We start from the raw sequence: 17,741 nt of genomic DNA, 5'->3' as shown, positions 1-17,741 counted from the left end.
AGGATCAGATAAATGCTAGGACAAAATTTCTCAGGAAACTTCGAATCTCGTAAATTCGTGATCATTCTATTTCGATATAATCAAATTATTTTGTTGTTGTACCCCCTAAATGTTAGGCTAATTCTAAATCTATTGATTTTGTGTGCGAACATTTTCAGGAAAAATTTTCAACCTCGATCATTCGAATTTTAAATTCATTTGAATATTTTTCTTATTTCAATTCCAACGATAATATAAAAATTGTCGTATTATTTTAAGATTTAGAAAAAAAGTATGCGTAAATATTTTGTCTTAAAGGAAAATTTGTATTGTTTCATTAATTTGCAACGTGTATTTCAATTTGTTTAATACCATAGAAATATGTTGTAATGTTATAATTTATTGTTTTAGAACGATAATACGATTTATTATTATTGTTTTAGGCATCTGAAGAATATCGGGAACACAGTACACACAAAACTCATCGTGGCAGGAAATCTCGACAAAGGCAAGAGCAACACGTTGTTGAACAACGTAGTACTACTAGTATACAGGAGAGTTCAACGGTTACCACAAAGAGTAGTAGTTCAACCAATCAACAAAATTTATCGAAGAAAAATTTCAATTTAATACGATTGAACAGTATCCCCTTGCCATTGGCCAGTGGTACAGTTACATGTAAGTATATACATATTTTTACAATATCATATATATACATTTTATCTTTTAATATCTAGATGAGATACAAAAAAAAAACAATTACTTAATTTTTAAAAAGACAAAAAAATTCGAATTTTATTCCTCGACAAAAAAATATCGAAAATAGGAAACTAAAACGGATGATAATAATAATAATAATAATATAAAACGAGAAGGAAAAAAAAACGAAAAAAAAAAAACACAAAAAATTAAAAAAAGATCTTCCCCTAGAATCTTTTTCTTTTCTATTTTTTTTCTATTTTTTTTTTTTAGAAATAAAGAGACAAGAAAATTCTTTTGTAAATAAGTTTATTTAAACGATATCGTTGAGGTAGCCAAAACGAATGATACTCATTCGGGGGAAGACTAACGCATAAACGTTAGATCATCCCTGTCATCGAATTGATTGCGATCAGAACGAACAATTTCAAGTATTTTCTTCACTACCGTAAACCATTTAATTTTACCTTACGATGTTTTGACGTTCTCTTAACGATGATTTGTTTAAATTGAATTATAGAGTCTTATTATATTTTTATAAAAAAAAAAAAAACAGAAAAAAAACACAAGAGGAAAAAATACTTCACACGAATCAGTCTTTTGAATAATAGATAAGAACGTTACATTGTAACAAAAACATCGTTTGTTTGAAATCGCGAAATAATTTCCAAGGTGCTTAATAGTCGGTCATTTAAAAACTTAAAACAAGAATGATCGTTGTTTGGCATGTATTCAAAAGCATATTATTCCGAGGAACATATTGTATAATATAATGTAATATATAACAAAATTAATTAATATTATCGATAATAATTTTATTTATTAATTGATTAAATGAACAATATAAATTGTCGCAGTATAATAAAATCGTGAATTTATACTTCGAATAATATAACGACAAAAAAATGTGTTCGTAATCTTCTCTACGAGTATTTAATATAATTTATTTAAATATTTCTACAAGTACTATTTTTTTTAAATGAACAAAATTAATTAATTTCATCGATAATAATTTTATTTATTAATTGATTAAATGAACAATATAAATTGTCGCAGTATAATAAAATCGTGAATTTATACTTCGAATAATATAACGACAAAAACAATGTGTATTAGTAATTTTCAACGAGTATTAATTAACGATTATTTATTGTTATTATTCATTTGATCTTAAATAGAAAATATTTGTCAATTCTAATGGAACCCGATAAATCATTGAATTCTCGAAATCATGAATAATATGATTTGGATCATTTCCAAGTATTTTTGATACGTACTTGTAGTCCTTACTCGTGTCTACCAAATTTTATCCTCATTAATGATTTGTACGCCTGCTAACTCACGACATAGTAGTAAAATAGTAGTAGTGGTACTTGATGGACGCGACAGGTTTTCATGCTGGTCGTTCTGAATTTTGTTAAAGGACCATAAGCTAAATTACGAGCGTGTGACACGATGAAAATTATCGACTTCTTATTCGACTATAATTATAACTGATATATCATACTTTGAATTTCGTTTAATTCGTATTCATTTTAATTACAAGGTTTTGTTTTCAAAGGAAGCAATTTTTTTTTCTTCATCTACGTAATACAAATTTCTTTTTTTTTTATACGTTTTAATTTATAAAATCAGAACACTTTTGGAAATTTGAGAAAATTGATTATCTTTATGAATAATTTATTTAATTTTTTTTCTTTTATATAAATATATATATACATTGAGTTTTTAAAATAAGGGTTAATCTGGAACGTGTTTAAAAATCCACCCGAACGAATAATTATTTCATTTTGTTTATTTTTCTCTAAAGTAAACAACATTCTTCAAAAATACTCGATTTCGTGACATGAATGCCAAGACTGAATGAGATGCAATGATTTTAACTAAATCTGTATCTAAGATTTATTTAGAAATCTAAATCTATTTTCTTACTAGAGCGTATTTATTTGTGTAAAATATTTATATCGTTCAAATTCTATTCGTAAACATAAGTAACATTTTCCAAAATCTATATGATCAAATCGATATATCATCGATAAGAAAATTCTTTAAAAGTTTATCAATGATTCTGTGAAACGAACATAGAAAAAAGTTGAGACACTCTAATAGACAAAATCTTCCTTATAAATAAATTTCATTCAATAATTATACCTACAATATATAGTAACCTGGAGGATAAAAAAGAAATCACTATATTTTTGTCAGTAATTATCTTTTCTCATAGTAAACAAAATTCTTCTAACGATACAATTTTGTTGCTGGAAAAATATATGACATGTTCAATTCAATCTTCCCTTAAATTATATTTTAAATCAATAATTTAATATCTTTAGTAATTTAAAGACAGAAAAAAAACACTATAACTGTTTATTCGTAATTATCTATTCTCACAGTACAATAAAATACTACAGAGATATATTATAAAAGAATACGGTATATTGATGAAAAAATAATTGACACGTGGAAGATTAAATCATTTATTAAATTAATTTAGATCAATATCATATTCATATAATTATTACCTTGACATTTAATTCATTCTTATTATTTTATTCACAATAATTTCTATTTTTCAATTTAAACAAAATCATAGCAAAAGTTTACCAATGATTCTCGATATATGTTGACAACCCCCTACCCCCCAAAAAAAAAGAGAAATCCAATTACTTTTAGTTTATTCATAATAATTTCTTTTTCAATCTAAACAATTTAACAAAAAAAGAACCCCCCAATAAATATTATCAACGATTCGATATAATGTCGGCGAATGTAATAAATTAAAAAAAAGAAAAAAAAAGGAAAAGAATATTTGAGATTTGATGAAGTATTTTGTTGAAAAACGTTGCGGTTGTGTTTCCGCCATTTGGCCAAAAATACGGTGGCATTAGTGGATAAAGAGGAAAGAGCTGGAGGTGGTGGAGGTGGTGGTGGTGGAGGTGATGGTGGAGGTGGAAGAGGAAACTGGAGGAACGTTATAAGTAAAGGAGGGTACTCGATGATGCGTCGGAAATGCTAGGAGGGTGATATTAATATTGGATGATTAAGTGGCTTCGGATGCGCGGGCTCGAAGATGCTCCAAAAACCAAAACCTCCGGCGTCGTCGACGGAAATCCATAAAAAGATCAATCCCCTCCTCTCTACTTCCTCCTTTCAAACCTCCATCTTATTCTCCTTCACCTACGCCTACTCCTTTTCCTTTTTGTTTTTTTTTTCTTCTTCTTCTTCCTATTTTTCTGGGTCATCTTATGATTTCCTATAAAATCGTTAGTCGAAAAGCTTTCGTCTGGGCAAGTAGTTTTATCGAATAATTTTCCTCGGTTATCGAACCGTACTTTTCGGCCATTTTGTAAATTCTTCAAAGATGATGCAAATGTTCATCGTCCCACCCATTGGTTGCTATCTTCTATTAGGAATTTAGGTTAACGTGTTTATTTAGTCATTTCGATTGAATTGTTTTTGTTTTTTATCTCGTTGGATTTGTTTATTTATTTATTTTTCTTAATGTTCATTGTTCCTTTATTCTCTATTTTTTTCTTTTTCTTTTTTCATTAAATTTTAATTTATTTTCAGTTAATTTTATTAAAGTATGTATGCTTTGTGTGAGTCAAGGTTATTTGTTCTTGATTCATTATTTTATTTTTTATTTTTTACTATATGATTATTTCTCATATTTAAATTTGATATATTTAAATGTTATTAAAAATTAATTGATTATATGCTCGGAGAAGATATTTTGGTTCAAGGTTTTTGTCTCGATTATTTATTTTACTTTTTACTATCAGTTTTCTGTTAATAATAATTCTCACATATTTAAATTTAGTTAAGAATCGTATTAAAAATGAATTGGTCATGTGCTTGGAAGATACTTTGGTTCAAGGTTTAATATCTCGAATATATATATTTCGGATGCATATTTTATTAGCTTTAAAATAAATGTTCTACGTAACAATATTCGCCATCTTTCGAATCTTTAAGATTTTATTAGAAAATTCATTAAATATACATTTTTAAGAGATAATTTAAATCAAATCATTTTTATTATAATCATCGTACAAGTAATTTTAATACTTTTTAGATACAAGGATCTTAAAAATGCATTCTAACATTTTAATATTTTTATAATGATCATACTAATTTATTTATCCAATTATTATCTTTTATTGTTGTTACTGTTGGTCGTACAATTATGCGTGAAAAATGATTTGATAAATTACGCGTATAATGGAAATTTTCATTATAAACTATCTTGTTAGATAAGCAAAGATAGTAAGAATTATATATGTATGGTGGTGGGGGAAAAAAGGGTGTCCTTAGGATATCTCATCGTAATTTTACTTTATATACTGTAAGACACGATCCCCGAAAATATCTTAGCGAGCTTTCTAAAGATATTTACGAGGCCATTATAAGAAGGGGGGTTCCCTTTTTGAATATTTGCAAGAATTCACCGACTTATCTTTTTTATTTCTTTTTCTTTTTTTTTTTATTTTCTTTCCCCTGCGTGACGTAGGTAACGGCGCCAAAAGATTTGCTCGTAAAAGTACGGTCAGAGGAAATGGAGGGGAAGGGGGTGGGGCAGCATATTTTGTTACTTTGAGTTAAAAGAGATGAATTTTTATTTTCTTCTTCTTCTTTTTCTTCTTCCTCTTCCTTTTTTTCTTTTTCTCTTTTTTTCTTTCTCACCAAAGATATTTAGTTAGGCTAGCTTAAAGTAATTCTTTCAACGTAACATTAACTCACGATACGAACGAGTAAGCGTAAATATTTTATTCTAGAGAATTTTCAACGAAAATAACAATTTTTTTATATAAATTATTATTTGATAAACGAGAATAAATAGTTTTTAATTGGTAGAATATATTGTAATAGTTACTGGTTATTTTTGGTCTTTTTCAAAATTAATTAAAATATTTTTTGTATACTTTTTGAAAACTATAATTATAACTTTTAGTTATAGCGACAAAAATAGGATGATAATTAATGCGTTGATATTTTTTAAAAGTTAGAAAAATTTAATCAATTTTAAGTTTCAATGTGTTAAATGTTTGATGCATGATCTTTAAAAAGAAAAATATTAAAAGTAAAAAGATAGATATTTCAACAACGGTTGAACGATTTGTTTTTTTTACATTAGGTGTATAACTTTGTGTATCCACCCCCCCGGTGTTTTAAATATTAAATAAAAATATATTTTAAATTAATAAAAAAATCAAACAATTAATAAACAATACGTTAATAATATTTAAATTCGATCGAATAATAATAAACTATGATAATACAATCAAACCTACATATAATATTTTAAACATAATAAATCATTTCTACGTGTTAAATATTTATCAAAACTGTGTAAGATACTCGTTAATCATAAATGTTGAATTTAATTAACGATAGGTAATCAAAGAATACGCAAAATATGATTGAAATTTTCTCTTGTATATCTTTCAACGTTAGATTGTTGGATTAGTTATCAAAGTTGGTAATCAAAGTACGAGAGATGTTTTTCGTGAGTAATTTAACAACGTTCTAGTAGTTTAACGGGGGAAGAAGGAAGGGGGGGTTAACGGTTGTCCGCAATCAGTCAGATGAAACAGGGTGACTATTTCACTTATTCGTGTTGCCTTTGGCGCGTACCCCGGTTATGCGAATGGATGATCGGTTGGTTGGTTGGTTGTTTGACTATTTCCTTCACCTCGTAGAAAAAGAGCCAGCAAGAGTGGTTTGAACATATCGCACGCCAAATCTTGTCGGTCTTATCTATCTTCGGAATTCTCCAATTATCTATTTGCTTATATAAATTAGTCTGATGTTTTTTTTCTTTTTCACATTTTCATGGGGTGGGGTTGGGGGGAGAGAGAAAAATAGGGTAAATGAATTAATTGTAATTTTATTTACACGTGTTTATATTTGTATAAATTACAGGTTTATTATTCTATCTGTGATAATTTGTTGCGTTCGATCTGTTGTTGAATGAAAAATTGTTAGAATCAATTGTTGAAATAATTTGTTGTAATAATTTATTGATATTTTTAATCATTTTTAATGGATTTCAACAACAAAAATGTGTAGGAGTTGAATGAAATTTTATTGATTTTTAGAAATGTATGGAAAAATATTTTTGTGGAAGATATTTAAATAATTGTATACGATATTAATTTGTTATATTATGTTTTAGTAATTTATTGTTATATCTAATTGGATCAAACAAATGTATAGGAGTCGAATGATATTTTATTGGTATCTGAAAACGTACGAATAACATTTTTGGAAAATATTTCAACAATTTTACATTTACTTTTTCTGTTTGTTAAGTTCTTACATTTAGTTTTAATATAATATATTATTATTTAATTATTTATAATAGATTACACACATACAAAAAACGTATAAGAATCGAATAAAATTTCATTGATCTAAAGAATTATATAAAATATCCAATATAATATTTATTCAACCTACACATAAATTTGTTTCTAGCAATCTATTATTATCTAATATCATTTATAACAGATACAAAAAATTTATAATAGTCGAATAAATTTTCATTGATATTCTTAGAACAATATAAAGAACAATTTTCAAGAATTATCCAATATCCAATATAATATTTATTCAACCTATATATAAATTTGTTTCTAACGATCTATTATTATCTAATATCATTTATAATGGATACAGCAAAAGAAAAAAAAAAAAAAGAAATATATAAGTGTCGAATAAAATTTGGCAAAAAAAAAAAGAAAATTATCTTTTCGGAATAGTGGAGAAAACACGAATTGGTGGAGAAGACCCGGATAAAAGGATAGAAGAGAGGGAAAAGTGTATTGAGATGGAATGATGAGAGAGCGTGGGGGGGGGCGGGGGTGTCTAAAACGAAAACATATGATTGGTGATGGGTAGTTGGGTGGTGGTATGAGAAAACTGTTACTAGTGGAAGGTTTAAGATTAGGAGAGGGAGAAATTTGATAGACGTTGGACGAAGTTGTTTGTGTCCCTCTCAGTGAGGGATATAAAATCGTGCGTCTCCTGTTTGTTGGGGTGGTGGTGGTGGTGGTGTTGGTGGGTATATACTGGAAAAAAAAGAAAAAAGAAAAAAAAAAGGTTTCCCGGGAACAGATCAGGCTGCCATCGTCCCGGCTCTCGAGTAACTTTGGCAGCTGTGGTCTTCTCAGTCTTGCAAGAGATGCCTTTTCGTGTGGTCGATTGAATTCTTACTATAACTCTTCTTCGACCTTATTATAAATATATATATATATATATATATTTTTTTTTTCTGCTCTTGCACCTGCTTCCAGTAGCAGCAACAGCAAACTCATACGACAAAAAGATATTACGAGAAGGCTACAATTTTTTTTTTGCGTGTCCCTCTCTCTGTCTGTCTCTGTCTCTGTCTCTCTCTCTGGCTTACTTATTTTCTTTCTATTTCTCTTTCTCTCTTATTATCACGCGGAATTGAATTATATTCATTCGTATTATTTAAATAAAAACAAAATAACGCGGTGTTTAATTTCGTATCATCAAAAATCAACAGTTCTACCAATTCGATTCGTTTGTTTTTGTTGTATCGTTTTTACGATTGTTTCGATTAATTAAAAAAAAATATATATGTATATTACAATAGCTTATATTTTCGATTCTATGTGAAATCTTGATATTATTTGTTATTATTTACTGTTTTAATTCGATCTAAAGAAAAAAGTATTAATCATTCATTATCTTTCCGAATTTAGAATAAGACTGAACGCAACAAATCTTTGCATATACATATATTTGTCGTTAGAAAATCGGGGGTGGATTTATTATTAGGATTATTATTCGTAAAAGTAGAGGATAGGTTAAGGATTTTTGTTATTTTTTTTTTTTTTTTAAATATTAACATACTGGAGACTCCCGAGAATTGTCAATCCTCGCGTGATCCGTTTGATCTCGGATCGAGGGTGCAAACATTTATGAAAGTTTATTCGTTTCGTTATCCGATTGGTGTTTCGATCGAGTGTTAAAATAATTAAAAAGAAAAAGAAAGAAAAATTAATTGGAAATGGTTTGGGAAGAAGAAATCGAGGAAGTAGAAACCACGTGGGAGGAGGTGTCGACGTTTTACAGAGCATGGTTGAAAAATTGTTCCGTTAGCGAATTCGATAAACCCGAGAGACCAATTTGTTATGGGAAAATTGATAAAAACGTGAAAGAGGTGCCCGGTCCTGGACTTGATTTTGCCCCGCTCATTTTCCAGAGTCTTTTCTACGTTACCTCTAGAAAAGGTTTTTTTTTCTCTATTTGATTTACGATCAAAGAACACGAAATCAATTTAATCTTATCCCATGTCATATTAGATTTGTTCATTTTTGTTAAAACAAATATTACAAACCTTTCAATTAATTCATTATTAATTAATTGCCCTATAAAAGCATTCTTCTTTTGTAAAAGAATTGTCTTTATTATTATTAATAAAAAAAAATTGTGATTTGCCAATTGTTTTTAGCCGAGGTAAAAATGCCGAGCGGTAACGTGGACAAGCCAGTCATCGAGGATAATCACGATGGCACTGTATCCATAAAATACGAGCCAAGGGAGGAAGGTCTTCATGAGATTTACGTTAAATTTAACGGGGAACACGTGCAAGGTAAATTAATTCATTAATCAATTAATTAACACGATTATAATATTCGTTGTTATTTTTTTTTATTATTAAATTTATTTTCGTTTTGTTTTTTTTGTTTCTTTCGTCGATAGGATCACCATTCAAATTCCACGTAGATTCTTTGGCAAGTGGTTACGTAACAGCTTACGGCCCTGGCCTGATTTACGGTGTCTGCGGTGAACCAGGAAACTTTACGATATCTACGAAAGGTGCTGGAGCTGGAGGATTGTCGTTGGCTGTGGAAGGTCCCAGCAAAGCTGAAATATCTTTTCATGATAACAAAGATGGCACAGTTTCGGTTTCTTATTTACCAACTGCACCTGGAGAATATAAAATCACTGTTAAATTTGGTGACAAGCATATCAAGGGTAGCCCGTACGTTGCCAAAATTACAGGTAATATTAATTAAATTATTATAATATATAAAGTGTATCTTATTAAATAATTTTCCCATTGTTTTGTCAGTAATAATTATGACAATTAATCGAGTAAAAGTATTTTTCAATATTTAAATTATATTTACAAATGATAACAAAAAAATTGTCGACTTAATTACCCCGTGTAGAAAAAAGAAATCGATAATAATAATTAATTAACAATTATGAAATTTGTAGGAGAGGGTCGTAAGAGAAATCAAATATCTGTGGGATCCTGTAGCGAGGTTCAATTACCTGGAAAAGTTCCCGATGCTGATATAAGATCATTGAACGCGTCTATCATAGCACCGAGTGGTTTGGAGGAGCCATGTTTCTTGAAAAAATTACCTAGCGATAACGTTTGCGTTTCATTTACACCACGCGAGGCTGGTTCCCATGCAGTATCCGTCAAACGAATGGGAAAGCACATACCAAATTCGCCATTCAAAATCGAGGTTAAGGATCGTGAAGTTGGTGACGCTAAAAAGGTCAAAGTAACTGGTGCAGCATTGAAGGAAGGCAAGACTCACGTTGAGAATACGTTTTCGGTTGACACGAGAAACGCTGGTTTCGGTGGTTTGTCACTTTCGGTTGAGGGTCCTAGCAAGGTTGAAATTCAGTGCAAGGACAACGAAGATGGCACGTTGAACATGTTTTACAAGCCCACCGAGCCTGGTATTTACATAGTCAATCTGAAATTTGCCGATCATCACGTGGATGGTTCACCGTTCGCAGTTAAAGTTACCGGAGAAGGTAGCAATCGTCAAAGAGAGAAAATCCAAAGGCAAAGGGAAGCGGTACCAATAACCGAAGTTGGTAGTCAATGCAAATTGACCTTCAAGATGCCAGGTATAACGTGTTTCGATCTTGCTGCTACTGTTACTTCACCGGGTGGAATCACCGAAGATGCTGAGATCAAAGAAGTCGAGGATGGTCTTTACGCTGTCGCATTTGTACCCAAGGAATTAGGCGTCCACACGGTTTCGGTTCGTTACAAGGAGATACACATTCCGGGCTCACCTTTCCAATTCACGGTTGGCCCATTGAGAGACGGTGGAGCTCACAGGGTCCACGCTGGTGGTCCTGGATTGGAAAGGGGCGAACAAGGTGAACCATGCGAGTTTAACATCTGGACAAGGGAAGCTGGTGCTGGTGCATTAGCGGTTTCCGTCGAGGGTCCTAGCAAAGCCCAAATCGATTACAAAGATCGCAAAGATGGCAGTTGTTATGTCAGTTATGTCGCTTCTGAACCTGGTAAGCCACGCCCCCCACCTAAACAAAATAATTGGCTTATTGTTAATAATCATTAGATATCATTAACTCTCCGAAGGTTATTTCGTAACGTTTCATATTTTTGTTCTTTTTCTTTTTTGTCTTAAATAATCTTCACCTAAACTCGTGTTAAGCTCGTAAAACTCGAAAGGTGCGGAAACATCAATTAAATAGGCCTTCTCCCTGACATTTATTAAAAGGGTTTACACTTAAAAAGATGGATCATTGCCAGGCCGTCGATTCATACCATCTCTCGGTAACGATGTTACCCGATGTCCCGCTTGTCGCTATATCTTACAAAATTATAACTCGCGTGTTGATATATAATGTCAGGTACTTTGAAGATTTTCTCGTAAATTCGCAGGGTTTAAACTCGAACGAGTTTCTTTCATGTAAATCGGTATTAACGAGTGAGAATGAGAGGAGGAAAAATAATAGAGGAAAATTGTTTTCCTGGCTTAGAAACAGAAACTGTATATAATACTATTATTTATATATTTCATTCATTCTAATGATTCATATTATACAATATTACTAAAACCGAATACCTTACGCGTAACGTGTGTAGTAATAGATATATACAACTTTAACAGTAGAAATTATGTCACACGTCGTTGTCCTTTTTTCTTTTTTTTCTTTTTATCTTTTTCTTTTCCCGATAGATCGATAAATAAATTTGTTTGAAAAATGAGATGCGTTAAACTATTTTTACGATTTTCTTTGATACTTTAAACTGAAGTTTGGGCGCCTAGGAGACAAATAAGGCAGGTGTTCGTTCTTACGTTGGTATGTTGTCGTCGAGTAATTCGGAGACACCCACTCATCAGCCGGATTGATCGGCTGCTTTTCAGCTGATCCAGAAATATCTTCGTCTATATTTGTTAAGGTGGATCCATATTTTGCCCTGGTGAGTAGCACACAGCTTGACGTGGATTATCGTAGTGGTTATATTTGGTCCATGTGCTACGTAAGAAAAAGAGAGATAGTGAGAGAGTGAGTGAGTGAGTGAGTGAGAGAGCAGGGTGGTGGTCGTAGTGGAGGAACACTGTGGACGATTCGAGATCAGCAGCTAGATTCAACTGAAAGTAGTGGTGCGCGATTAACTCACGGCTCTAGAGTTGTGAACGGGACACAACTCATTTCATATTTTTTTTCTTTCTTCTTCTCCTTCTTCTCCTTCTTCTTCTATTTCTATTTCTTCTTTTTCGTTTAACCCCTTTTCCTCCCCCTCTCTCTTTTTTCATTTCCTATCTTACCTACACTGGCCACTCTTACCCACTTCTGCCCTCTTATCTGACCGTAAGATAAAATCGATTTTGTTTTCATCCGGAAAAGCGGAGTTTCACTATTTTCACGTGTTAGGATAAAACGATATTATGGCAACCTTCAAAGCGTCGACGCAAATCGTTTTGAAAGGAAACGAACCCGAGGAATCTGACAACAACGATGGTTCGTCGATGAGAATTTCATTTTATTTGTTATTTTTTGGGGATTTTTTTTAGGAATAGTTAATTCCAATATGATAGATAAATTTAATTGAAAATAAATAAACCTTCGGGGTGATGATGATGATGATGATGATGATGATGATGATGATGATTATATTTGAAAGAAAATATTATATTACATTCGATTCATTGTGTATTTTTTTCCTCTTTTTTTTTTGTAATTTTTAGGTGAATATAGAATAGGAGTCAAGTTCAACGATCAACACATTCCTGACTCGCCTTACAAGGTTTACATATCACCTGCTATGGGTGATGCACACAAATTAGAGGTTGCACAATTTCCGGAAAGTGGTGTACAACCTGACAAGCCTTATACCTTCCTAGTCAGGAAGAACGGAGCTAAGGGTGAATTGGATGGAAAGGTACGATCTGTTAGAGAGAAAGAGAAAGAGAGAAGAAGAACAAAAGAGAAATTAATTACAGTTGACATAAAAAGTTAAGCGTATTTTAAAAAAAAAGGGAAGAAATCGTATTTCGGTTATTATATTTCCCTCAAGGTCATCCAACATATCATCCATCCAACTTGGAAAAATTATCTTGCGAAATATTGGACGAAAATAATACTCGTGTTGTGGTCTCTTGTGAAATTATTCTGACACATCATTTTGCGTAGGCGCCGACTATCTATTGAAAATTTCTTCTTCTTCTTCTTCTTCTTCTTCTTCATCATATTATTATTATTATTATAACTATCTATCTGTCTATTATTATTAGAAAAATATTTTTCATGAGTTAGTAAGAATAGTATTCTAACGATGATCTTGAAACGTTGACGATCATTGGTCAAGGTCTTCCGTTAGATTAGAATATTTATTCTGAACCATCGTTTTTAAAAATAACTTTTATGTTACTTATTTTATAATAGTTATCTATTTTGAAGCTCGACAAAATAACACGATTTTCTAAAATAACATAAGTTTACTAATCCTAAGAAATAAATTTCCTTTTATATATATATATATGTATGTACACGTTTGTATATACCTAATGTTATACATATTTAATTATTAATTATTTGTAGATCGTATCACCGAGTGGCATAGAGGATGATTGTTTTATACAATCCATCGATTCCGACACCTATTCCGTGAGATTCATGGCACGTGAGAATGGTATTCACAGTTTGCATTTGAAATTTAATGGAGTACATATATCTGGCAGTCCTTATCGTATCAAGGTCGGTAAAGTGGATGCCGACCCAGCAGCGTTACACGCTTATGGCAATGGTTTAATGGAAGTTAAGACAGGCCAAAAGACAGATTTCATCATTGATACTTGCAACGCTGGTAGCGGTGCTCTCGGTGTTACGGTTGACGGACCTAGCAAGGTTTCTATGGATTGTACCGAAGTTGAGGAAGGTTACAAGGTTAGGTATACACCTTTGGTACCTGGTGATTATTATATCAGTATCAAATACAATGGTTATCACATCGTTGGTTCGCCGTACAAAGTATCATGTACCGGTAAGTAATTGAATTATTTATTGTTAAATACTTATTTCACAATCACAAAATATTTTCAAAGATTAAAAGGAATATTAATATATATATAAACAAAATAATATATTTATACGATTTAGATATGAAGTTGAAATATTTAGCAAAGAGGATTCAAATTATCATTAGAGATAAATTCGAATTTTTCAGTTCGATCGCAAACAAATTGAGAAAGAACAATTTGATTATTAATAATTCATACATAATTTTATTTCTTTTCTATTTTTTTATAATCATAGGTGCGGATCTAGCGGAGAGGGGTGCACAAGAGACGAGTTCTATCCTGGTAGAGACGGTACAAAAGATATCTAAAGCAAAGCAAACTGGTCCCGTGTTACCGCTTTTTAAATCGGACGCGAGTAAGGTTACGAGCAAAGGTATGGGCCTTAAGAAGGCCTATTTGGGAAAGCAGAATCAGTTCACCGTAAATGCCGGTGACGCTGGTAAGTTTCAAATAATAATAATAATAATAATGATAATAAGAAATATAAACGTATAAGAAAGAATAAAAAAAGAAAAGAAAAGGACACACGTACATCGCAGATGATCGATTAAAAATTCATATTGAGTTTCATCCGCATTTCTTTCTATCATCTACCATCTGTGTGCGTGTATCTTTGTATAAGTATATTCGTTTGATGTCTGTATTGATTTAACTGAATTTATTTTTATTTTATATTTTAACATTAATAATAATAATAATAATAATAATCGATACGACTGACCGACCGTTAATTATACAGGAAACAACATTCTTTACGTTGGCGTTTACGGTCCCAAAGGACCATGCGAGGAGGTATACTTGAAGCACACGGGTAGAAACAACTACAACGTCAGTTACTTGGTACGTGAACGAGGAGAATATATCGTGATCGTCAAGTGGGGCGACGATCACATTCCTGGATCACCGTACAAGGTCGAGGTCTAAAAGGAAATATAGAAAGAAGATCTAAAAAAACAAAATTTCAACGAGTTCAACGCACACACACACACACATATACACATTTACACATATACGTACACACGTACACATACGTACACACATCAGAGACACGCACGCATGCTCAGACCCGCCGAGAGTATTGTCTTTCCTTACGTGGAATCAACAACGTTTGCTTAAGGGAAAACCTTTATAGAAAATGGACATATCCCCATGTGTTCGATTTAGCACGATCTCTCGAATGCTGAACTTATCGAATATGTATTTTCTTAGATTCCCCCCTTCGATCAACCAACCAACCAACCAACAACTTCGTTCTTATCGTCGTTGTTCATCCTCTATTTCTAGTAGACCATCGAATGATCTTGTATATTCCTACCGATCATTCTTCTTCCTTTATTTTCTTATTTTTTCCTTTTCTTATTGTCGGATTGATCGCATCCTTCGCGCAAGCCTTCCCCCATCCCCACCCCCCGTTTCTTTATATTTATCTTTATAATCTTGTCAATCCTTTTGTTTTCCTCGTTGTTCTCTTCGCAAATCCTTCTTGCTCAATTGTACTTTAACATTATGTATTTGTAAATAACCTTTTTAAGGTTACTTTTTTCTTTTTTTTTCTCTCTCTCTTTTTTGACCCCCCCATATTACTCGATAGATCTGCCAACTTTTTTCTTTTTACATTTTAAGCACGTCCCTCGTAGATTTATTTCTTCATCGAGATCGAGATTAATTTCTCTCTTCCCTGTTTTCCTCCTCCTCCTCCCCTCCACCCCTCTTATCCCCTTTCTTTCTTCTAATCTTAGGAATTTTTGTCTTCTATCCGTTCGTAGAAACGGATTTAAATGGATGATAATGATGATGATGACGATGATGATTAAATATTTTAAAAAGTGTCGCTAAAATGTGGGTCAATTATTCGTTATTGAATAATTTCTACAAAATTAATAAAAACCGTATGTGCCTTAAAGGAAGAAACAAAAACAAACGAACGAAGAAAAAGAAAAAAAACCACAAAAATAGAAAGAGACAAAAAAATATATATATATATATATATTATATATAAAATAAATATATATTGATAAATATAGGATTAAAATTTTTTGTGATGACATACGAAATGTGGGAAAATAATTTAAGGAGGAAAGAAATGATAATGTTATATGTGAACATTGAATGAATTATAATGATTATAGTAAAACGTAAATAAAATATATAACTCGTGTTGCGAGAATCGACAATTTTTTCTGATATTGCATCACGTTATATTATATCATTGATTAAGTATAGAATTAAATATATTACGATTGATTATTATACGTTAACATCATATATATATAGAGGTTAAATAAATAATATATTTCTTAAAGAACATATGCAGATATTGTGTATTTTGTTTCACGACAACAAATTTATCTTTTTTTTTGATTATTGTACAAGGGGTTTCTTGTAATCGGTAATACGAACGAGAAGTAAGGGTGATTTTATGCGAAAAATTCAATCGATAATATAAAATAAAATTTGTTCGTATGAGGGGATTGTTTCGGAAGAAAATTAAATTTCAATATTTGTCGAGTTCTTATACATTTTTGGCTGACATCAGCTTGCAACCAAGTGCAGCCTGAAAATTAACAACCTTTTGTTCGATAAACGTAAAAATAGAATTGATAATAAAAAAGTATCATCATTCTGACAAAATATTTGGAAACGTATTAAAATGCATAAAAATTGAGTACTCGCTTGAATCACCGTATACGAGACACCTTGTATATATTTTATAAATTGCATTACTGCAAGAGAAACTAAAAAGAACTGAAAAATGTGAATATTGGTTTAATTAATTGAATTACAATTTTGTTTTTATATTTTTCTTTTTTTTTATTAACATGTGAAATCTCCAATTACAATGTAGTTAAAAAATTATGCTACCACCACTCCAAATACCTGTGAAAAAAGAAATTTATAATTTGTTCGTTTCGTTAAAATGAATTTTAAAAACACCTTTGTACGTATCTTACATTTTATTATTATAACTTTTGTTTATTTTATACAATAATTTAAAACAACCATTTTTTGGAAACTCGATGGTAAGTAAAAATTAGACGCCATCTTGTTTTTTCTAATCATAAAATCCAAAATATATAACCTTTAAATAAAATAAATGAATACAATCATCTTCAGAGAGAATGTTCGAATATAAATTCACAAATGTATAAAAGAAATATTCTCAAAACTCTAAAAAATAAACTTTCGTAACTCTTCCGTTTTTCTCCGACTTTCGTACTTTTTCATTTTATAAAACATTCCTCATGTAAAATCATCAAAGAGTACGAAGAAACTCTAAAAGAAGAAAATAAAAAAATGAAAGAAGAAGAAGAAATTGATCGTCAGGGAGATAGAAAGAGAAGGATGAAAAGGATGAGGAGGTGGTAGTGGTAGTGGAAGAAGAAAAAAAACGAGGAGGAGGAGGAGAACTCGTTGCGGAGAAAATTATTCACGCTCAGGAACATTGTGGTTTTACTTGAACAAACAGAGAAAGAAGAAAGTTATAAAGCTAGACGAGGATATCAACGCACTAACACACACGTGCACACAGCAGCCAGATACACACTTCTACTCGAGCTTAAAACAAGTAGGGAAATAAAAAAAAAAGAAAACGAGGGGAAGAAGAAGAAGAAGAAGAAGACGTTTTCTCTCGTGTGGTAACTCGAAACATATCGTTGCTGGAGTGAGAAAGAAGAAGAAGAATAAGAAGAAAAAGAAGAAGCATAACTCGTTGATCGTGAAAGAGGT

General features: G+C 31.2%; 1 protein-coding gene across 1 annotated transcript in view; it reads left to right on the top strand.

Moving 5' to 3' along the window:
- Positions 1-15,541, top strand: part of LOC106785593 (filamin-A-like) — a 31,832-nt gene extending 16,291 nt beyond the window's left edge. The window contains exons 12-19 of the mRNA XM_014746204.1: positions 423-657; positions 9,161-9,301; positions 9,412-9,714; positions 9,934-10,989; positions 12,684-12,877; positions 13,537-13,978; positions 14,251-14,454; positions 14,755-15,541. Of these exons, the coding sequence (XP_014601690.1) occupies positions 423-657; positions 9,161-9,301; positions 9,412-9,714; positions 9,934-10,989; positions 12,684-12,877; positions 13,537-13,978; positions 14,251-14,454; positions 14,755-14,939 (2,760 nt within the window). The 3' untranslated portion in view covers positions 14,940-15,541. The remainder of the gene's footprint in view (positions 1-422; positions 658-9,160; positions 9,302-9,411; positions 9,715-9,933; positions 10,990-12,683; positions 12,878-13,536; positions 13,979-14,250; positions 14,455-14,754) is intronic.
- The last annotated feature ends 2,200 nt before the right edge of the window (positions 15,542-17,741 follow it).

The sequence above is a fragment of the Polistes canadensis genome, unplaced genomic scaffold, assembly GCF_001313835.1.
Source record: "Polistes canadensis isolate GaletaPanama2010 unplaced genomic scaffold, ASM131383v1 scaffold_53, whole genome shotgun sequence".
NCBI classification, from domain to species: Eukaryota; Metazoa; Arthropoda; class Insecta; order Hymenoptera; family Vespidae; genus Polistes; species Polistes canadensis.
The sequence above is the reverse complement of the archived record's forward strand: the minus strand, read 5'-3'. Positions and strand labels throughout refer to the sequence as shown.